General features: G+C 36.9%; 1 protein-coding gene across 6 annotated transcripts in view; it reads left to right on the top strand.

The window, feature by feature from the left end:
- VTI1A (vesicle transport through interaction with t-SNAREs 1A) overlaps positions 1-23,742 on the top strand; it is a 270,580-nt gene that overhangs the window by 156,996 nt on the left and 89,842 nt on the right. For all 6 annotated transcript variants that reach the window (XM_075757909.1, XM_075757907.1, XM_075757905.1 and 3 more), the window contains 2 exons: positions 8,509-8,579; positions 13,095-13,156. In XM_075757909.1, coding sequence (XP_075614024.1) covers positions 8,509-8,579; positions 13,095-13,156 — 133 coding nt within the window. The remainder of the gene's footprint in view (positions 1-8,508; positions 8,580-13,094; positions 13,157-23,742) is intronic.

Below are 23,742 nucleotides of genomic sequence, written 5' to 3'. Positions count from 1 at the left end.
TCCAGATTCCTGGTAGAAGAAACATCCTTCTCCATGACCAAAGCCACTATCATGGCAAAACTGGTGTGCATTACACATCACATGGTTTTCTAGTTGTAAATTACCTGCTGAAAAAACTAATGTTGTCTTGAAAGGATTTTTCCCTCTCCAAATGGCCACCACTTTGGAGAGAATATTACATTTTCAAGGGAAACTGAAGCTTCACGAATCATTTTGAATTCATTTTGCCTCCTATTATATATGAACTTTTAAAAGATTTTTTGTTTTGTTTTGGTAGAAACCTTGAACAATAACTTTCCTCAGCAATCTCTTTATTATTATTTTTTAAACCTCGGTACTTTTAGCCACCAACCTTGCAATGTAGTTCTTTTATATGACATTTAGATTTTGAGATATTGAGTTGATGGAAAAATGGGAAACGTTGAAAGGGTGAGCTAATTAATGTTTCTTCAGCCTATCTGAAGTACACTATTGTGTTAGAGTTTTGCCATGTTTGTAATTTATGCCTGTTAAACCTTTGTTTTATCATCTATTACTGACTTCTAGGCTTCTATTTGCACTTACTGTCTGTAACAAGCATTTCATTTTATACAGAGAAAAAATGGTTTCAGTTACTTTTACTGTACCCGAAAAGGAGAATGGGATTTGCAAATGATAAATGGGGAAGTTGACTAGCTAACTAATAAAGATTTGTCTTAATCAAGTATGATTTGTCAGAACAGGAGCGCATTGGGGTCAGGGCACACGCAATGAATAATACAGCATTCACTGGAGAAAAGGACCAGGCAAAAGGCCTCATAAATATGCTGCGATTACCCATTGCTAATTCGTATTCAAAGAATGAATTGCACTGAAGCCAGCTTCGAGGTTGCTGAGCTGTTCACCTGCTTTGTGGGCTCTCTGATGTTTAAGAAAGTGTATATATATATATATATGTATATACACATACACACACACACTCTGTTTTCAGCATGCTTTATTTTTGCACAGACTGCTACACATTTTGTCAATGATTTTAAGCATTATTTATTAATCGTCCTCTAGGTTTGTTTTATTTTTCTAATGTCTGGACACTTTTATTTCTATTTTTTGTTGTTTAAATATGAATGTGAATACAGCAGGAGATAGTTCCATTCACATTTAAAATGAATTGCTGAACAGTGCAAGAAAGGTTAAAACACTCTTTAGCTCCATGGAAGTATTAAAGATCAAACAAGCGTATACTTTTTGCTTGTGTTGCCAGCTTTCCTGACTTTCTATTCCATCTGTGGTTTCAGGATAAACCTGGTACATCAGGATGTTGGGGGAAACCTGAACAAACCCAAATGTAATTTGGCTCTGGCTTTGTTTACATTTGTTGACATTACTTTTTGCTTCAAGGAGCAATTTCTCAGATTGAAACAGATGAAGGATATACTCTTCTCATAGATTTTCTGATGTCCAGAAACTGAGATACTGCAAGGAACTTTGTTCCTATTGATAAGTTTTAGCTGCATAAATGGGACATGAAAAATCAGTTAAAAAATTAATAAAATTGTTCCAGTGCTTACAGATATAACTAGCAGATTTTGTTGTTTGTCTTTATACTGTTTAAATGTCATATGCTGTGGTTTTGTGTAGTTAAATAAGTTTGAAAAAGATCTCTTGCTCCACACTTCAATTTTAAAACATAGTTCAACATTTCAAAATCTTTTTTTCTCTTTTGAAAACCTAACGTAACTTTTTTTTTTTTTCTGTTTGCTGGTTGGCTGATAGTCTGTCCCATCTGTTTTGCACTCAAGTCTCTGTCTTGAAGTGCATTTATTGCTTTACAAGTAAATCAGCTGTAGAGGTAGGGCCAACTTTACGAGCCTCGAGCTGCTGAGTGCAGGAGTCTAAGGTGACAACTCTCTGCCTGCACATTTTAAGTCTTTGAAACAACCAGTACTGCAGGGTCCAAAGTAATTATTTACACTGCTTTGAGTTTATAGCAAACTTGATAGATGGTGGAGCGGTTTTGATTAAATTATTACTGTGAGTCCAGCCTTAGTGAGACCAACCAAAGATCACCGTTGTGTCATCTTGGTGCTGTTTGGAGTCATAGGTTTAATTAAGTGATGATTTGTGGCTCAAGTTTTAGAGAGTATGTTTCTGCAACTTAATTTAGATGCAGTCAGGATTGTTAATACTCTCCACTGCTAAATCGCTTTCAGAAAAGTTCAAGATTGGCAATACTGTAATGAAGCAGCATCCATTCCCTGCACCAGGCTCAGAGCTAGCAGGAACTTCTTCTGTCCCCACCACTTAAAGTAGTAGGAAAAGAAGATGCTGAGGGTTGGTTCCCAGCTTCACTTCCAAAAGTGATTGAAACGGGGGTAGCAACTTATTTACTTATTGATGCACTAAGGAGGCATTTCTTTTGCCCTAGAACTTTTTTGAAGGAAGGGAGGGAAAAAAAGAAGATGCGAAGGAAGGAATTTGGAGCAGTTGAGCATTGCCGAGCTGGTGTGTGGCTAGAACAATGGCTGGACTTCAATGTAGACAAGTGCTCAGGAGAATCAAAGTCTGTCATCTCCTGTGAATGTTGCTGTGACGATGTTAGTTAGGGAGCTCAGATAGATGGGTGATGGGAGTAGACAGAAAAAAATACATCAGTTAGTGAGAAATGAGTAGTTTTATACCAGCAGATTGATGTAAGTTAGGATTTCAGAAAAGGTATGAAACCTTAGAAAAAGAAAAGGCTACTGGAGGTGAAGTTACTAGGTCTGTCGTATATGATCATTCTCCTTTCTTTTTCCTATTTTCTTCTCATTCATCTGCCTTTTTTTCCTGGGGAAGGACAGAATAGGCCTGGACCATGGGAGGTGTTGGTTATGAAATGCTCCCGGTTTGTTCTTAAAAGAATGTGGCATCTTCCTCAAATATCTTTTCTTCCTTATTTTGAACAAAGCACAAAGCCTGAATTCTGATTAGGTGTTCCGGATGTTTTTCTTTCTGGTTTCCCTGACCTCGGGATCAACTGACCCCTTTTGCTGTTGGCCAATGAAAATAATTTCATGAACATCCATTATAGCTTATGGGGACCTTTTTCATTTGAAAAATGTTTGTATTTTAAGTTTGGTGGACATCTCGGACTTTGGAGGATTGGGAGGTATATTTATGTGGTTTTTTGCTTTCGCAGTAACACTGGGCAACTTCTTTTATCCTCTCTTGCAACTGAACTTCTGACAGCTCTGGAAGCGTTGGATGTCCTCAGCGTATGCTGTTGGCTGTCAGTACTCTTTCTACCCGTACGACATTTGCTTCCACTGAAGAGGCCGACTAGTCCCTACAGCATGTAGCTAATTTTTATTTTATTCTGTTAAGTGACCACTTAACAGCATGCAGATTAACTTCTCTGTGGCAGATTCTTGAGGCATTTGAGCACCAACTCTCATGTTTCACTGTTCTGTTAATGCTCTGCAAATTGTCTCTCCATTGGCTTGTAGCCATTATATTATCCTTCATTTATCTGTATTAACCTGTACTTGTCGTTTAGTAACTTTAATGATCTAAATCCTTCTGTCTCTAATTATATTGGCTGTTCAATGTAAATATATATCAACTGCAAACTTGTAACTTTATAGGACTTATACCTTTGTCCCTGCACTTAAAGATATGTCATCACTTTATTAACTTTCTGCTGTCAGAAGCTAAAGCATTTGACTCAGCCTTGAATTCTTCTAACTCCTGCAACATATATTTTCCAAGTTTGTAAATCTACTTGCTGTCACCTCTTAACAGCTAGCGTTTAATGCTTCCTAGCTTTTTTTCCAGAAAAACTGCTGTTGATGATTTATCTCGTCTCCTAAAATCTAAATTTTTAACCTGTCCAAATCTGAGTGGCTTTTGAAAAAAATGTGTCCCAACCTTGAATATGTTAACTGAGTTTCTGCTTGTATCACTGTAGTTCTCCAAAAATCTTCTGCAAGCTTTTGCTATGTCTTCAGAGCATGCGATGTCTCTGGGAACAGACAACACAGAAATGCGGTCCCCAAATGGAGGGGGTTTTGAGATTATGTCCTGATTCTGTAGGACAGGTATCTTGATTTTTTCTTGATTTTTTTCTTGATTTTCTGCTTCTCCCAGCATAAATTAGTTTGTCTTTTCCCACCTCTATAATTACATAGCTCAGACGGATGCATTGTACATATGATGACATTGGGCAAATCATACTTTCAGGCACCCTTTCTATGATTTGGTTATATTTAATCTTTTTTAACATTTTAAAAATGTATCAGGTTATGAAATGTGTGTTTGTGTGTGTATGTATATATATATGATTTTATATATATATATAAAAATAGATGCTTTTATATATACATATATACACACACAGGGTACACTTTGAGAGGAAAGGAGCTGTATAAACCATGTTGCGTTATTTTATTTTTCATATGAAAAGAAAAATGGGCACTCTGTCTTCAAAATTCATAAAAATGCATGTTTGTTTATCTAAAAGCCTGGAGAGGGTCATTCCGTATCATTCCTGTCTCTAGAGTAAATATATTAGTCATTCTTAAGGAAAAAAGTATTATTGACTTCAGTGATTAGGAAAAAGCTCTTTTAAAATCAGTTTAGCTGATAAAGTAAATAAATACTTAAATGGCTGGAGGCAAAAAAAGAAAAGAAAAACCAGTCAAGCACAACTTATTTTGCATCCTTGTTATATTTGTAGGTATTAGAAATCAAGCTTTGTGGAACATGTATTAAATAATTATGATTTGTACATATAAATAAATACTGTATATAGGTTACAGGCAAATTCCAAAGTAAGGGCATATTCAGGAGTGTAAAGCATCACTAGAAGTGATCATTGACTTTTAGCTGTATCTCAATATAGAAGTTGAAAACCATGTGCCAATTTTTTCACATAAGAAGGGGGAAGTTGGGTTTGCATTTGTTGGGTTTTTTGGAGTTTTGGTTTTTTTCAGTTGTGGAAAGCATCTTCATCTAATTAGGTTCAGTGCTTTATGATAAGAAATGTTTTGGTTTTTTTGTATAATCAGGCACCATTTGTGTTGGACCCACAACATCACATTATTAAAGGGTTCAGCGTTGAAGAAGCTGATTTTGCATACCTTGTTCAAACACCTTTAAGGCGAAATACATTTAGAGCTGTGAATTTTAGCATTCACTTTTTAAGGCTGATGCTTGTTAATATTAAGTTATGTACTTTCTCAGAATTTTTTTTTCCTGTTCATCACAACATTGTTTAAGACTGAGATAATTGCTTTATCGAATATTCCTGCCCTCTGTTAGTACATAGATAATAATGATGTAAATGCATTCACCCTTCTGCTGTAATTTTAGAACATAATTTTATGCATCTCTTTGGGAATTTCAGTTAGAAGAGGCAGCACCACAGTCTTTTGTCGGACTTGGGACTAAACATTGCCTGTACGTACCGACTAAAAGGATGGGGTAATCCCCAAATAAATGATATTGTTAAGATTCTATTGAAATAACACCATTACTGGCAACATGCAACACCCTTCAGTTTGTGTATTGCTCTTAATTCATGCATCTGCACTACTGTATATCTTAGAAACCTGGCTGTAGTAGCATCGTCAATGATTTGCATTATAAGTAGTCTGGAAAGATCTATACAGCGCTGTTGCACTAAAGGCGTGAATCTGCCACATAGATGAAGGTTTTAACTGGCAGGAAACCATCAGACTCGTGAGGAAACTTCAAAAATTATAGCAACCAGGTAGCAATGATATCAAGCTTGTAATTAGCTGTATTGTGGGCTTTTTTCCCAGTCCTGGGCACCTTCAGCTGCAAACCAAGTGAGGAGACATGTCTTCATGTCATTTAGAAATCTGTATTTTCTTTATTTATTAATATTTTTGTTTGACTGTCTTGACCTTCTAGCTAAAAATCAAGTTTCACTCTCATCAGTGAATTTTCTGAGTAGAACAAGGATATGAAGAGGATCTGTGGATAAAGGTGGCAATTTATGTTTGCAAACTTATTGTGAGATTATGTTACCTTCGTTATGTCTCTTTGTTCAACTTATGTTGTTATTTTAGCCCAAAAAAGGCCAAAGATCATCAACTAAAGTGCATGTAGAGTAAAGCTGCTCCTGTAAAATTGATGATCCGTCCAATTATTTATCTATAGAGGCTGCTGGGAAGAAACGCAACTATCTCAGTTCTCAGACCCCTCTGCTAGGTTGAACTTCATGGCTGAAGGTTTAATCCCTAAGTGTCATATCAACAATTCATTCTGTGATATTCTGGCTGACATGCTCTCTCCTTCCTTATTTATTGATGTCTTCAGTCATCGACAATGAGAGGAAAATACACTATTCGTCAAAGTGACGATGTTTTACCCTCACTTACAGTTGATGCTGCTGTCACATTGACGGTTGGAAAATAAACTCAATCATTATAAAAAGCTAAGAGTGTGAACTCGGCAGTGACAGGAAGAAGATGAAAAAAAAAAACAAACCACCACAGTAACTTGCTTAAAAATGGTGTAATAAAAATAGAGCTGTTTCCTATAAAGATATTTTTGAGCTTTGTTTGTGAAATACCAAGCCATTTTAGCCATTTACTTTATAGTTATTCCTTTGAAGGAAAATCCGCTCCTCGCACTCCTTTGTCTGTGCGTATAATTTTTAGCAATAAATATTTGTTATCATTCCACCTCATGCTACTTGGTTAATAATTTGATGATTTTTTTTTCCTCTCTATTTTTAAGGGATTGTGCTTTGTTTTTTCTCCCCCCCAGACTACGTTGAATGCATGAATATGTGTATTACAGTATTTTGAGTTCTTTGATGAGGAATAAGCTTAGTATAGTTTCATCCAGTAAGTTCTTTGACATGCAAACATAGGCAAAGCTCTCTTGAATCGTTTTCTTAGGCTACCATTTGTATAGCTGTACTGCATCTTACAGCTTTTGTAACTCAATAACCACATATCTTACCACATTTCACCTTTGGGAGGCATTGTATATACAGCTAAAAGTAAAGAGCAGCAAGCCAAGAGGGACAAGATAGCATAATGAGGATGTCAATTTGTGGTCAGATATCTGAGGAAATATTTATCTTACTTGTACCATACTTGGCAACAGATAGAGAAATATATATGTAATGAATTTCCTTAGACTTTATCTGGCAGAGCACGTACCTTGTGTTAAATGGATTTAGAAAAAAAATTAAAAATTGCTTGTCACAAATTTTTAAAGTTTGAGGTGATTCTACTTTGGATTGTTTCCTGAAAATGGAACATATCTATTAAAAAACATAAGAACAGTCATGTTTGCTCTACTAGCATATTGGTGAATTTTTAAGGATTACTTTTCTTGAGGCTCCTCAAATAAAGACATTTTAAGAACCTGCTCATTCACCAGAAGAAAAAAAAAAAAAAAAGGCAAGGCATGATTTTTGTTGTTTATGAAAAAAAAAATCATGTTTTTGTAGTTTAGCTCAGTTTTGGTGCATACCTCTGGCAAGCTAGCTAAGTAGCCTGAATGAGTGTGCACAGAAGTGCTGGTTGTCTCCCACGTGCTGTGTGTCCTGAGGCAAGCTACAGCTGCTTGGGTCCATTTCCCCATCTGTAAAATGGGAATGATTTAACTTATTTTTCTCCTTCAGGGAATTACAGAGAGGGTTTCTTAAAGTTTCTATAGAGCTTTGAAGATTAAAATCTCTTCTCTATACTTGCTGCTGATACTTCAGCGTAAGAGGAGCATTTGACTGAAGCTGTTTGAAGAGTAAAGTTTTGGCATCTTGTGTTGTCTTTGTACCATATCTTGAGGCCTTTCCGCTATAATTTTGCAATCTTTGGTTCAGGATAAGCTGTGGAAGCAAACAACCCCTGTGTAAACAAGTGATGATGACAATAGATTAATGTATATGTCTGCTGTTAAAAACATCGGGAGATCAATTACAATGTACCTCTAAGCTTACCAGAAATAGTCTGTAATGGAGCAAAATAAACACCTGTAACTGGGCTCAGCCTGAAATAGCTTTCATTTAGAGCATCAATGGTAAATGCTGAGAGGCACAGAGAGTGGTTTTCTTCTAATATGGCTTCTCAGTGTCTTTAAAAGTGTAAGGATGGCTGGTGTTTTAGCAAAGGCTTCCTGACTTGCTTTCTAAGACAAGGAGTGGGCTTGAGGAAGGCACGTGTGGGAAGTAAGGACACCCAGCACTTAGAGCAAGTCTGAAAGTCTTCTTGCCTTTCTTTCACAGACCAAAGATTAGCATTAATTCCCAGGGCCTAGACAACCTCCAGAGATTGCAGGGGGACAGCTTCTGCTTTGGTTGTTATTTCTTCAGTTTTACGTTGCTTGGAAAACTTAAAATTTAGTATAATGATGTCTTCCTCTTGGCGGTTAGGAGGAGTGATTAGGCTATCACATGTATTAAGTGCTGTTGGTCTTTAAATAGCTTTGTTACAATCTAACCTGGCATTTTGAGGCCTGACAGTCACAAGCTATATTTTTCATGATTTACATTTTGATTTTTTAATGCAGAGCAGATTGGACAGGAAATGCTGGAAAACCTCAGCCATGACAGAGAGAAGATCCAGCGTGCTCGGGAAAGGGTAAGTTTGATACTTAGTAATTGCTGGTCTTGGATTTTATTTGCTTTGGGCAAGTTCTCTGTGCATGCAAAAATAATCTAGCATATTGATCAGTTTTATATAAATCAGCTGTTATCATGAGAGATAATCACCATCTGCAACGAAGCACTTAAAAAGTGTCTTATATGGGCCCAATCCTGCAAAGCCTCTCCTACAGGGAGTCACACTGAAGTCACCAAAGCCACTGTTGGAAGCAAGCTTTCTGTCACTAACATCATAGTTGAGTCAGTTTTCTGTCCTTTGAAGGGTTTGTTGTAGATTCCATTGCACTGACTTCTTGAACTTTATATGAAACAAAGTTCAGTATCATGACTGAGCTTCTAAGAGCTGATAAACCTTACTCTTTGTAGCTGCAAATGCTAATAATTGCCTCCTGAGGCAATTCTGTGTGAAAGAACAGGTAGTGGTACTGCTACTCTGTCACTGCAGTCAAGATAACGTATCTGTGTCGGTTTTGGCTTATTTTGCCTCCATAGGTATGAACTCTACTCTGTAGAGTTAATGAAGATGCCCAGAAGCCCATCCCATCCAACATGTACAACCTCTCTGAACTTCAGTCTAAGAATTTTTCCTCCCTGGTTCTGGTTTCTGCTCACGGAACCAGGAGCGACTGCACCTGTGACTTTCTGTCCGTGACACATTGATCAGCTGCTTTCCTAAGCGTCCAATTTTGCCAAAGCTAAGTCCTCCTACAGGCCTCTAAGCTGACCAATGCCACTTCAGAAAACTCCTTTATCTGTCCCAGGGAGTTTCTTTACCTGGATAGCTTTGATTGGTAAAGCTCATATGACAGCTTTAACAAGGCATTTTCTGTCAGCTGTACCAGTTGCTTTCTGAAGTCCTGGGCATTAGCTACTTTAAAACATTAAGTATAACTGAATCATTAGGTGTAGCTAAGGATTGTGAGCATTTACCAAGTGTTGTTCAGGCAACTTTGTGTCTTATTTCATCTCCACTCCTCACATCCCTAGTGACTGCTGAGTCTGAGATGCTTTTCTGTTCCTAGCTGGACGAGTAAAACCTAGGCAATCGAAATGAATAACGTGTATTCTTTTCTGCTGATCCTAAAAATCCTCGGGAAAGAGGGAGTGTAGTTCTGATGACTCTGTACACATGGTTCACAGTGTAACTTTTCCTTTTCTGTGCTTTCGACCTGAAGAGTAAATGACTTTGATGGTAAAACCTGGAAGCTGCAAGGAGCAAGATTAAAAACAAGGATATTCTAGAAGGTGTATCCCATTGCAGTTCAGCAATAGACATTTTTATCATATGCCACATAAAATAGTCTATGGAATTCAGAAAAGTTCTCCAGTGGAGCTATACAAGTGCATCTATCCCAGCTGTCTATATACTCAGATGTACAGCTGTCTATATACTCAGTCAGGGATCATCTTGGATAACTTGGCGAGTTTTCCATTTTGTGGAGATTTTTTTAAAGACCAGGACAGAGGGTGCTCTGCCAATGATAATGTCATAATAGCTTTACACTGCATATACAGAGTTATTAGCTAATCAACTAGGAACAAACTTGTCTTCCAAAACTCAAATGTCAACTTGAGTATGATGGTCAGTTCTTAGCAGTTCAATGTTGTGAAAATTAGGAAGATTTTCTTATGAACAAAATTTAAATGAGTTAATGTCTATAGTTTGGTTAAATTTACATGTATGAGTTTTTCTGTCTGTAGAGTAAAACGTTTGAAGGAAGAAAAATGCAAGACATACCTTGTATCATTTTGAATAAATGAAGATCATGTGCAGTGCAAAATACATGTCTAAAAACAGTTGTGAAGAGGAATTCTCTAAACTACTTTTTTTTTTTTAAAGCCAAAGAGAAGGGATAAAAACTCTGCTACAAAAGTCAGATAGGTTAACTGGAGTATGAAGGACTCTAAACAATGCAACGTTTTTGAGGAAAACCTCAAGTTAAAATGTGTCTGAAGCAGACAAGATACCAACATCAGCATCTTGTTCATCTTCCTTCCTTTCTCATTATTATTCTTAATATTATTTTTTAACACCTTTCTTGAACGCTGTGTAGATTTGCCATTGCTAGTATCAAAGCATCTTCCAAAATGTTTCCACCACAGCAGTTCTGTGAAACAAGAAAGTGCCATCAGATGCCATTTAACAGGTTTGCATGCCACCAGTTCTTTGGCTTCTGCAGTGTGCTGGTATTGGTAAAGAAATGATGGAAGAACTACCACCAGATATTTCAGTTTGAAGTAAAAACAAACCTACAGTTTGAAACTCTTTATGTTGTTTTTTCTGCCAATGCAGGAAGAAAAGGTGTTTTTTTAGTGTTCTCTTGGGAGGTAGCTAGAGATCTTCCAACTATGTGTGTATGTGTTTGTTTCTTTTTTAACATTTCTTTCACTTATTTTGTGGGGTTTTTTATTACCATAAAAATATAAGGTCGTCTTGCTTAGAGGAGTTTGTCAAACCTCTAAGATTCAGCTTCCCTTTCCTAACTATCAGTACTGATTCTAGCTGTCAGGTAGAATCCTGCAGCAAGAGAGGAAAGTTAGGATCAAACATATAATGGTAAAAAAGAGAGCGCTACTTTTCTGTGAAAAGGGAGGAGAAGCCCCAAGTGTTAAACACATCTTTATGAATAATAAAAGACCAATGTAAAGCATACATTTGTACTTCATATTCCCTTCTAGCATAGATAAGAACTTGGCTTTTTAATGAGCCTTTTAAAAATTATTGTGACGTTTTTTCTTCTGTTACTTGTGTCAAACTGGGCTAAACTGCTTTTCTGGAGCTTGAATTGTCTAGATGGATCAGGAAAAAATGAGGGAATGGCCTCCCTGGAATATAATGCTCATCTTTGTTCCATCGTGGCACATAATTACAGAGATCTGAGAGTCAGTGCAAGCCTTTCCACTGAATATAATATTGCTGAGAGCAACTCTTGGTTGGTGTTACCCAGTCCCAGCTTCTACCTGGTATTTTCTTAATAACTTTTACAAGAACAAGGAGGAAATTTGTGCAAAAAGGTTACATGTCATCGATCGCAACTACTGATTTCAGTAATAAGCATTAAATCTGGTAGCAAATATTTAAAATATTTGGCTCCAGAATAGAAACTGCTTTTAATATTACCGCTGTGCATATATTCAAGATATAGTAGTGGTTTGTTATGGTGAAGGTGATTTGTTACTGGAAGACTGCCACTTTTCTTGGCAGTGTTACTATTTTGATGTATTTATACCACAGGATGCATTTTGTCTTCTACAACAAAGTTTCTTTAGTAAGAAGTCAATGAGTCAGGAAATCCTTTCAATCTGATTTGATAATGAAGAGGTAAATATTCAGCTTTCATAAAGAGAAAAATGTTTTTATGTATGTACACACAGCTGTGTTTCAGGGCATGTTAGAAACAGTGATCCCTGCTATTTCATAACTGACAGTCATTACATTATCATTTACAGTAGATTTTGATGTCCCACTGGTTACAAGATCTCTAAAAAGTCCAAAGATGTCTGTACTCTCGCTACCAGTAGCGAAAGCGGCAACGGGAGAGTAACTCGATTCTTCCTATGCACTTCTTCATTTCTGGACTTCTTTCTGTGGGACGCTAAGAAACACAAAAATGGAGGGGAGGTTTTAATACCTTTTAAAGAACAACAGAAGTAACTGCTTTTTTTTAATATGAAGTTCATTTGCTTCATAAATTTTCTCTTCATCTCTCCAATTTCATTTTTTATTCAGTTGTGCTTTAACCTATTTTGCAAAATTTTTGAGAGCTGTAGAACAAGTTAGCTAATTAAGTTTAGCTGTAAATGTAGGTTTCCTACTACAAAAATGCTATTTTCAGTGAGTGGGTGATCCTTACATGCAAAAATATATCTTCTACAGCTGTGCCTTATGTACATATTATATACTGTTCACAAAGTATTTGGGCATCCATCCCAGTAGTGGCTGCTGTAAGATCGGTACAAGTTTTCTATTTAAGGGACAGTATAGACATATTTCTTTTACATAGAATTGGTAAAAGGACACTGGTTTGTATTTTTGCTTTTTCTTTAAACCACTGCCTTTGAAAAACAGTAGAAGAAAGATATGTTTGGTTTTCTTTTCATAAAATATCAGGAACACAGCGCACGGCAGTCTCTTCATCCCTTGATGCCCTCACTAATATACATAACCAATACACATACACACATCAATGGGAATTATGGATACCAATTTATATTGCTTCTACCTGCAACCCTTTATTTGCAAAGCTTTTGCTCTTTATCCTGGTTCATCTTTGTTGCCTCAATGTCTTATCTTCTGTGGGTTTCATCTTTACCTAAGTGAAAACCAGACAAAACATTTTTAAATTTCAGAGCTTTGGTGGCTTTCTTACACGAGAATTTTTTGTGGGCTAAAACCGAAGTTGATTGACTCAAATGAAGGTAGAAATATCTGTGCTCTGTACAAATGGAGTACATGTGCCTTTTGCCTTTAATGGGACTCTTTTCTCCCCAGCTTAGAGAAACAGATGCAAACCTGGGGAAGAGTTCCAGGATTTTGACGGGAATGTTGCGAAGGTAAGGCCAAGGTAGGGACACCTCTGCTCTTTCTTTTTTTTCCTCTCTCCCTCCGTGCCTTTATTTTTACTTTTAATACGTTCTCAGCATTTTGCTGATGTACCTGACTTTTCTTACACAGGCTGCTATGCAGAATGTCTTTGAATGAATGCTGGTAGTGAAGCAGGCATGGTTAGATAGAAAGCTTTATCGCAGCTGTGGAAAGAGTTTTCTGTAGCCTGAGGGATTACCCCTTGCTCAATCTTTTCTCATCTTAGTTTCTTTGTATTGTGTGTTCTAAAGTTAAGCTTTTTGATGATGATTTCCTGCATTCCTTATTTTTGAATGATTTTGGAGTTTTCAGAGTTTTTTACCTGTTAGATTTTATGTGAGAAAGTTTGTAAATGTTTTGGGGCAGCATAAATTTACATACAGAGAAAAGATTAAGATGATCAATTCTGTCTGAATAGATGGGGCAGACACATTGTCAAACCTTGTGGTTTTAGCATGTTTCTTCCATGCTTTCAGTGTTATGCAACTTGTGCCTGGTGTCAAAGTGAGGTGATACTGAAAGCAAAAATCTACAACATCCTAAAAATCTATGTGGGGCTGCAGGGAAGGAGTTCTCTGGTGATTACAAGCCACCTTAAATTTACATCGGTACCTTCCCAGACAGATTTTTTGAATCAGTGGCATCTCTTCATATGTGTTCTTTATCCAGTGAAACAGCACCTGAGCTTCTCTGTGATGTCCGTATTTCTGTATATATTCAGCTTCCTGAAGAAGAAAAGCATCCCTCTAATAGGTGGTGTTGGGTGCTATGAAAACACAGTTTTAAAGGAATTTAGAGCATCCTCTGAAGTGTTCAGTATGAAATTAGCCTTGCCATGAGCTTTTATGTTGCATATTTGCATAATGCAATTTGCTTATTAAAAAAAAAAAGAAGGAAGAGAAAGTTTTAGCAGAGTAGTTGATTTGTCACTTGGCTTGGAAAATATCAAAACCAGAATTTAATAAGGTGCTCTTTAGTGCAAGCTTTATCTCTTCATAAGTATCCTCAGAAAAACGTCTTTGTTAGTTCCTTGTATACCCAGTTGACAAAGGTTAAAGTGACTGAACCTCATGTCTTCATTCCACAGATTTCTTACAATTTCAACTCCAAACTGTAACATATAAAATTCTCTGATTAAGAGTAATATGTAAATGACACAAGCTAAATTCAAAATCCATGGAGAAAGGAAGTGGCAATTGAAAGGGATGGTTCAGTGCCTGTAGACAATCAAAATAAACTATAAAAAAAATGAACGAAAGAAAAGACACAACCAAACCCAAGTCTCCCCAGGAAGGGCTCTGCGACATGAGCTGTAACGAATATTCTGCATATGTCTCCATTTTGTCAAATCTCATTAAAGGGGTTTCTTGCTTTATGTCAATTGAGCTGTCCAAAAATCATTCATCATTTTAGTGTAAAAAAAAATCATGCAGTTATTTAAATAATATCATATTAATGTTAAAGTTCAGCTGTCATTTAATAGTATGGCTTAATCAGACATAGCATTTAGGAAAAATATTTTTTTCGGGCTTTACTTGGCTTTCAGGTTGGCAGATTCAAATAAGGATTTATGGGTTTCTAAACCAATGTATTCTTTCCATGTTTATGCTTGAGGTACCTCAGCCTTTTTTGCAGCACCCTGTAGTCTGTTATTTTCAATAAAATAAAGTATCTCCTCATATTGTGTTTGAATACATTTGCAAGTAATTTGGAGAAGCTGAAACAAAAACATATGCTGTAACCTTTGACTTTGTTTTGTGTTTGGGAATCACAGTTAGGAGTCCTAGTTTATAAGTGTTCCATAAGCCAAATGAAAAATACGATCTTTTTGAAATACACTTGGGCTCTTCTTTTCAGACAAAAGGATTATGTAGTCAAACACCACGATGGCACGTTTCTGTGTGTCAGAAAGGCACTGGATTTCCTTTTACTTTAACAAAAATGCCAAGCTGAGTCACCCACCTGGATAAAAGGCAGGTTAGGATTTAAGCTCAGTTCAGGTAATTGTGCCGAAAGAAATGCCTTGGCATAGATGCACCTCGCAGTAGAAGATTCGCAGGATGTTATTTAAAATCACACAATAGGTAGACCTACGGTGAATTTAATTTGTTTGTGGCTGTTGGGTAGAAGGGTCTAGCTAGCATTAGCCCAGCCTCAGCATCATCCCAATGTTGTTTAGTCACAAGAATAATCATAAAATACAGACCCCAAGAAATCAGCACAAATTAGATAAATACAACTGTAAGAAAAATAATTAGCACAGATTGGCAGTTGTGTCCTAATTTCTGCATATTCAGTACATACGGCATAATGGTTCACTTAATTACTGGAACCAATAGAGAAAAAATGCTGGAGGACTATTCTTCACATCATTATTGTATGGAAAAGGTAATGTTAAACTGAGCATTGCTCAACTTAGTTGCTGCTTTCACAACATGTATTTGCTGATATGCTTGAAGTCATATGCCAGGCTAACACCCTGTGCATCAAATTAATGCCTAACTGTTTCTATTTTTACTGTCTGGGAAAGGTAAAGCAGCATCTCTTCTGAATCTGGCCAAATATATTAAGAGATTAGATATTTAGATAGCTGGAGGGCTAAATTACTCCCTTTGTATGACCTAAATTTCCTGGCCATGTATTTGTGCATAAAATGTTCTGGAGATGGGGAATAAAAGCACGGACAGGTTTTGTAGGTTGCCATAGCTTACTAAGGAAATCAGTGGCACAAGAGGCACAGGTCTTCCTATCCCAGATTGCTGCTCTAGCAACTTAAAGTAGTCAGCCTTATGTATTTGGGGTATTTGGGTAAGGAAACTTCTGCAATAATTGTTTTTAAATAGTCTTGCTTTGAAATGACCTATACATTCATAATATTCTTTTCTTTTTTTTTTTTTTCTGTAAATAAACCTACTGAGATTCCGCTAAACTACTATATTCCACTTATGGCATTGCATTACTAGGATAGCACCGGCATGTTAATAATGTCAAGACATTAATCATTTCCTTTTACATGTATCTATAGCTCTGGACATCCTGACATTTTATGACTCCTCTTTAAAACTGTGAGCCTATAACAGAAGCTCAGTGTCATTTCAGTTACAGAATTTTCAAATAATAGGTTTTGACTTAAGGAAATGGCATGTTCTGCGGTCATCTGCAATACTGCCGTCTCAGACATCTATCCCTTGGCCTCTACCTCATTGTGAATTGGGGAGTGCTCAGTGTGTTAGAAGGAAGCAGAAAAGAATATGTTCAGTCTTTTGCCCATATCCTAAGCCAACAGCCTAGAAGAGCTTTTAAGAAAAGAATTTGAACAGTCTCCAAGCCACACACGGCCCAGTGGGAAGCAAACAAACCTAAAAGTAACCAGATAAAAATTGCAGTAGATTTGAATCTTTCTCCAATTAGGAAATAAATTCTATCTACCTCCTCCAAATTGCAAAAAAATATTTTAGAAAAATAGCTACTACCTGCCAGATCAAAGTTTTATTCTGTCTGATTAAAAAGTCTGTCTGACTTTTAAAATTTGATTTCCAGCAGGACAGTGACACTAGCTCCAGGTGATGGAAATGAAGCAGTAAGTGTTGAGCTCTCAGGTGCTAAGCTATATGACTTGCCAACAGCTGTGTGACCAATGTGACTGCAATCAGAAACAAGGAGTGTCTCCACCTCCATGCTAAGTTGTAGTCAAGCTTCTTCACTCTTCTTTCCAGGAAAATTCTGGTAGTCCTGCTTCCTGCAGCACTTCTAGTCAAACTTCCTTGTACTTTTGAGCTCCAGGATAGTCCACACCTTACAGTTATTTTTCAACATTTCATAGAATCATAGGACAATTTAGTTTGGAAGGGACTGCTAGAAGTCATCTGGTCCAATCTACTGCTCAAAGCAAGTCTAATTGGGGCAGGTTACTCAGAGATTTCACCAGTCAAGTTTTGACCACATCCGTAGTTGGAGATACCAAAGCCTCACTAAGCAATCTGTTCCAGTAGCAGTTGAAATAAGGGATTTTTCCAGGTATCTAATTGAAATTTCCCAGCACCCAACTTGTGTCTATTGGCTCTGGTCCTAAGCAGAAGTGATTTAAAACCAAAGTGTTTTAGAACTGGCCCTCAGAGTTTGAGCTTGGATTGCAGTTGTTCCTAGCAGTTCTCAACCAACTTCAGCAGTTCTGAAGAGGCCCCTGTGGTCATAAGGCTGAGATGACATTCAGCTCTGCCATCTTAAACAGGGTGCAGGGTGCTCTGCCTCCACTCATTAACCTGGTTGAGTGGCCATTCAGCAATGAATGTACAAGAATTTTTTTTATTTTCTATCTCATACTCTGAGAGATGTGAAAAGTTAATTATGTCTGTTCTGCCTTCTGTCTTGACTACAAAGCCCACGTTTCCATATGCAGAAGAATAGCAGCAGAGACAGTCATGTTCCTGTTGAGGCAAACCAAAACAAACAATGAGTGTTACCACTGTCTTTCCCCAATTTCCCTACCAAGCTCTGTTTGCAACCCTAAAAGTGCATAACAAAAGATTTTCTTCTGAGCTGAAGCCTATCTCAGTAGCAGTCATACTAGGCCACCACTGTTGAGTCTCTGCAGTTTTCTGGAGAAAGGTCTTTGTATCATAGATACTGAGTGAAGTTTAACATACAGTTAGATTTGCCTTGTTTTCATGCTCTTTCCAGCTGGAACTTTGCATATTTGGCCTCAAGCCAAAAGAAGTTTGAGTAGAAATTGTTTCGACAACTTTTTGGTACATGTATTTCTATTTTTACTTCAAGATGTATTTCTACACTGAAGAATGATTGAAATGGCAAATCCTTTAGCAACATGTCTGCTCCATGTTGAATATTTACAGCTGCAGCTGTTTACTTCAGTAAGTTAGACCTCGATTCAGGAACATATTTAAGCATATGGTTAACTTAAACCAGAAGATCAATTCTCTTAACTTGAGGGAGACTGAATAAGGGGGGAGCGAGTGGCAGAATGAGTCTGGGTCATCTCTTGGGGCAACACAGCTTGTATTGTGCTCCTTGCTCAAGGCTGATTACAGAGCAAACCCTGTCCTTAATATTTCTGTTGTTAAATGGAAACCATAAAATGCACACAGGATATTTTAGTGCTTGTTACTGTCAGTGTATGAACTTTTTTTAAAAAATTTCCTGACTTTTAAGCATTTAATAGTACCCGTTTATGTTTTAATATGCAACTAATCTTTATCAATTATGAGGTGTTGAATTCTTTCAGAAGGAACCTGATAAGTTTTTTGGTGCTGTTAATCACAGGATAGTCTTTGGATAAGGAACATGTGGCTTGTTATTCCAGATTAAACCTTGGCATTAATTAGTACCTGGTCATTCCTCACTTTGTCTCTGACTTTAAAAAGAAACCTTGTTTCTTTGTTGAAGTGATGGACAAAACATCTGGAAAACATAAATGTAATGTCAGCAAAATTCCCAAGGGTAAGCATTCTTCATCACTGGGAGTCCAACAAAAAAACAGGAAATGTACCTCTAGGTCTGAACAGCAAGAATTTTAAAATAGTATGGGACACTGTGGGTTCCCTGTTCTCAATTTAGGTATGATGTAATCTGATGTATGTAAGATGCATTTCTTATGTTTAATAATCAATTGAGAGCCATTTTATAAACCTTGCTCATCTTTCTTGGACAGTGTTCTGTATGTTGTTCCCAAAATGCTTTTGAAAAATCTTTCTCTACTTTCATTCAGTGTTCGAAATACTTTTCAGTTCATGCATCATAGAAGGCACAGAAGTCTCTTGAGCTGCTGTATAACCACCATAACTACAGCAAGCACTGTACGTGGAGAATACCTCACAGAATGGGACCAATTTCAACTTTGCAAGCATGTAGCTATGATTAGTTTAATGCCACCTTAGCCTTTGCAAACCTTTAGCTCCATCAGCCTAAGTGATACAGAGTTAAGTTTACTTCAAACCTGGGAAGAAAAAAAAGGAGCATCATGATTGATCTGTACATTGATCTATGACTTCAGTGCATAGGATAAAATAAGTCAGTGTTTTAATCTCCTTGCACCTAGGCAAAGTCTTAGAAGGGTATGTCCTTCATTCATTGAGATAGAAGCATTTGTATTGTAGCATTGTTTTATTTTTCAAATTGTTCGAAAGCTTTATCCATGTGTCAAGCTGCTTACGCTACGTCCGTTACGAGCAGGGCTCTCAGCATTCTTCAGACAATATTTGTAATTCTCTTTTTTCATTCCTTTTTTAAATGTACAACAGCCTTTGTTCTGTCCTCTCCATTCCCTCTTTTCTATCATCTGGAATTACTATCTCATTTGCCCCCCTTCCATCTCCTTGTGTCCAGCTGAACAGCTGGAAAGAACATTATCTAAAGCACAGTTGTGTTTCTGCAGAAAAGCAGGGTCCCTGTGGATAATTATCCAAGCTAGTCCTAGACTGCATATACCAAGAATGTAAAGCATCGTCATAGGTTAAATATCATGTAACTCTTTGTGATTGTTCTCTGTATCGAGATATGTTGACTACCATTAAGCAGCTAGAGCCTAAAAAGGTTCACAGTGTCATGAGTGAAACAGAAGGCATTCCATAGTCATCATTGTCATGTCTGAAACACAATAGATGTCCCATGACATGGTTTCATGAGAAGGTACATCTTGTATCAGCATGATCAGTGCAGTGTTTTTTTGCAGTAGTTACAAGTAGTTTCCCGTTGGTTGAGTTCTCTCTGACGTGATATTTAGGAATAGTGAAGGTAATGAAAATATTTTTAATGTGGTGACATTGTTTATGTGAAGCAGGGTGAAGTAGGGAACCTGTTAGCAACAGCTGACATTGGTAATTACTGAAATAATTGGAGACAACTCTTCAGAAATCAATGAAGTCAAACTCCTTAAGACCAGTAGTAAATTAAGGATAATGTTGTTCTCGACACCACTCACACTGTAACTGTCACAGAACAATATATGCCAAATTTTACACATTCCATTTACTACGGAGTGTTTGAGCCATAAATTCCTAAATGTAACATTTTCTGATCACAGATCTGCATATCTTGCTACGTGGGTCATTTCGTTTTAATCCACAATTTTACCAAAAGAAATAGAATCATCTTGGAAGTGATCTCAGAAAAATTCATCCCTTTGTGTTAAGGTGGGGTTGACTGTCTGTGTTTAAATCCTGGCACACACTCATCTGGCCTGCTTTGCACTGATGAACATTCCCCATCTCTTCAATCAAACTAATGTTTAGCCCAGATCTTTCTTCCTGGGTAGACAGAGCTTTTATGTGCTGGTGCATTTGGGGAGATTTCTGTGCTCTGTCAAGGCCCATGACTTCTGCTGTGGAAAGAAATTTCTGCTGAACTTTTCAAGAATTAGAGAACATAAATAATAGTGTACAGAATTAAATTATAGTTTCCAGTTTTCATCAAGCCAAGCCTTTTGATGGGATTCAGGAGGGTAAAAATGGAAGCCTTGGGTAGTGTTCTAATAGGCAAATCCTGGAAGCTCAGCCTCTCCAAACAGTAGCTTCATGCATAGGTATCACTGAGCTGTGCAAGTAGAGACACCAAAATTAAATCATTCTCATGAGATTGCATATCTGGACTAGAACTAGACTGTATACTAAGCTGACTAACACTAACATTTGAAACTCAAACAAGATCAACAAAATACAGAGATTTAACTTTTTTGTAGCACTTCTAAATGTTTTAAGAAAAAAATAGTAATGTTGTCACACAAACATCAGAATTTTTAATTTATTTTTCCCATCCTTGCCCATAGACAGACTGGCATTTTGGGCAGAGCTGGTATTTGGAAACAAATGGTGGGAATGAGAATTGTTTTGCCTAGTCTTCTGTCAAGTCTCTGCAGGGGCTTTGTTAATCTTTATCAGGTAAAGAAGCTCTTTTGAGCATACTGAGTATGATTTCCAGTAGCATTTGGCACTTTTCTTGCTACACTTGTTTGAAATTGTTGGCTTTTAATAAAAGCAAAAATAATTCAGCTTTCCAGCATGATTCCAATCACACACCAAGGACTTCATCTTTAAGAAAACAATGAAGTCATCAAACTGATTTAAAACTGCTGTGATATCAGAATCTTGTCCTTATTAGCTGATCTCTTAGATTAGATAGTTTTCAATCTCATAGTAGCAGGTTAGAGTTTTGGCTGTGCTCAAGAGACAAAAGAGATTAAGTGACCAACGACTGTAACAAAGGAAAACTTGGGATTTACTGAGTACAATTTTTGTTCAAGTCAGTCATTCAAGTTCTACCACAAAATCCAGGACCTGAACTTGCAAGTCATACTTCTGTGAGTAGTTTGCTCATCTGTAGCTCTAATACTGAATGAGAATCTCTTTTTGGTTTGAGCAAAGTTTGTTGAGGGGGGTGGGTGTTTGTTGTTGTAGTTTTACAAAGAAGGCCATAAATGATGACTGTGAAAAATCAACAGCTGAGGAAAGCTAGAAGCACTTAGAGTTGGTTGCAGATAAATTAGTGCTGCTGTGGGACAAGACCAAAACTGAGAGAGAATTTATATCCTTGGGTAGCATGTAGTTATGTTGTATTGGACCTTAAAAACTCTGCAGAAGAAATGTTTGCGCAGCACTAAACTGCTGAGCATCTGTCTGAAGAATAACAAAAAGTCATGAATGAGAAAGTGTGGTCTTACAATGAGAGTTTAGTCTACTTGGTCATAGGAAGGATGAAAATTTGCTAATTTTGGTTGGCTCTATAGCTAATATGGAAGATTTGAATCAAGAAGGCAAAGAAAAGTCAATGTGGAAATTGAGCAAAATGGGAAAGACAGAGAAAAACAATTTTACCAGAAACACTGAGATTTATGTTCTCCACAACATTTGTGTGGCTCTAAAGTAATTCATTGAAAATCATTGCAATTGTTTCAGAAATATCTAGAGTAATATCAACAAGGCAAAGATTCTTGCAACCTGCTTGCTTCAGACAAACTGATAAATTTTTGGTGTTAATGCTCCTTCAATCTTAGAATCAAGAGTATAACTCTGATTTTAAAATCATAATTTAAAATCAGTTTATTAATTGGGGTGTTTTGGGAAGACTTGAAAAAGTTAGTCAATGAATTTGAATAGTCAGGAGCTACAATTTATTAGAATTGTAAGTGGTATTAGTACTTTCTAGTTTAAAAACATAGCAGAAGAGGTTTTTCACTGGCCTGTATGCCTTCTGCAAATATTAACGTTTTTCCATGAGTGTTAACATGGCTTAGCTTGCAGGATCTCACTCTGTAGTATTTGTCACCTAAGAGCTTTTGTTTAGCTTGGACTTTGCTATATTAACTAAGCTGTAACCCAGAAGGTTTTTGAAAGATTTGCAAGTTAGAGCAAAGTCTTCATCTTGTCTTATTTAGTAGATCTGTTTATAGTTGAACAACACTAATGGATAACTTTTCTTCTTGAATGAAAATTGTATCTTAAAATTATTTTTATACCAACTCCCTGCCTGATACTAACACTTCTGTAATTTAAAAAAAAAAAAGCTCTCATATGCTACTATCATTTTCTTATCATGGCTGCACATAACACATTTAAATAAGGAATTGTTTGAAAAATGTGGTTCTAAGTGTGCCTGGTCTCGTCTAGATGTTGGGAAGCATATGGCCTACTTTATGCATGCCAAGAAACTTCCTTGCTGGTTTCTATCACCACTCTATTTTTTCAAACGCAGTTTTCAGTGTGAATGGCACACACGTGTTGATTGTGAAGGTAACATTCTTTCAGTACAGCCTTAAGCTAATTACTGTTAGTGGCATTGGAGCTTTGTACCTCCTTTGTGAACAGCTATTTATTCTACTACACCAGTACAAAGCAATGTTTCACATTACCAGTTTACCAGACTATTACACCATTGTGTTTTAATCCACTGTAGGTGGATGGAGAATATGAGCCATCTGTTTTATTTAATGATATAAGCAGTAAACAATATATGCACTTTACACATTTGGTCATTAAAGATGCCCATATTGTTGGACCTCGTATTTACATTGTAAATTGGTGTATTCACACATCAGCCCTTTCTGGTTTAAAAGGCTTGCTGTGTTCATAAGATGGTACAAAGCAAGCTCAGTAACTGCTCGAACCCAGCGCAGGTGGTCGAGCTAGTTGCCACGCAGATCAAAAGTCAAACAACTGTGAATCTTCCTTTGAAATGGCATTTAGAGAGACAAGGCTGGTCTTATCTTCACAAACAAGAAAGAGTTATAGATATACATCATGAAGTTATGAGAACAAAAGGGGGTTTCATAATCATTCGGCATCAGAAAATCCAGTACTGCAGACCTTTGTGAAGACATCTTTGGAATATAAAGACCGTCTTATTTTCCTGGACAAAATTTAGAGGAGTGAGTCTGAATTATTAAATATGAGAAAGCTGAGTGATTTCAAAACTTTGGAGACAAGAAGTTGCCTGGTCTCACAGTCCATTTAATTTTATTGTGTTTTCAGCAATGCTTAAGCAGAATAAAAGGAACAGCAACAGCAAACCCCAATCTTTTTCAAGGGATAGAGGTGCATGGGTGTAT

The sequence above is a fragment of the Balearica regulorum genome, chromosome 7 (genome assembly GCF_011004875.1).
Source record: "Balearica regulorum gibbericeps isolate bBalReg1 chromosome 7, bBalReg1.pri, whole genome shotgun sequence".
In the NCBI taxonomy this organism is placed as follows: Eukaryota; Metazoa; Chordata; class Aves; order Gruiformes; family Gruidae; genus Balearica; species Balearica regulorum.
Note: the sequence above shows the minus strand (reverse complement) of the source record. Positions and strands in the feature narration are given on the sequence as shown.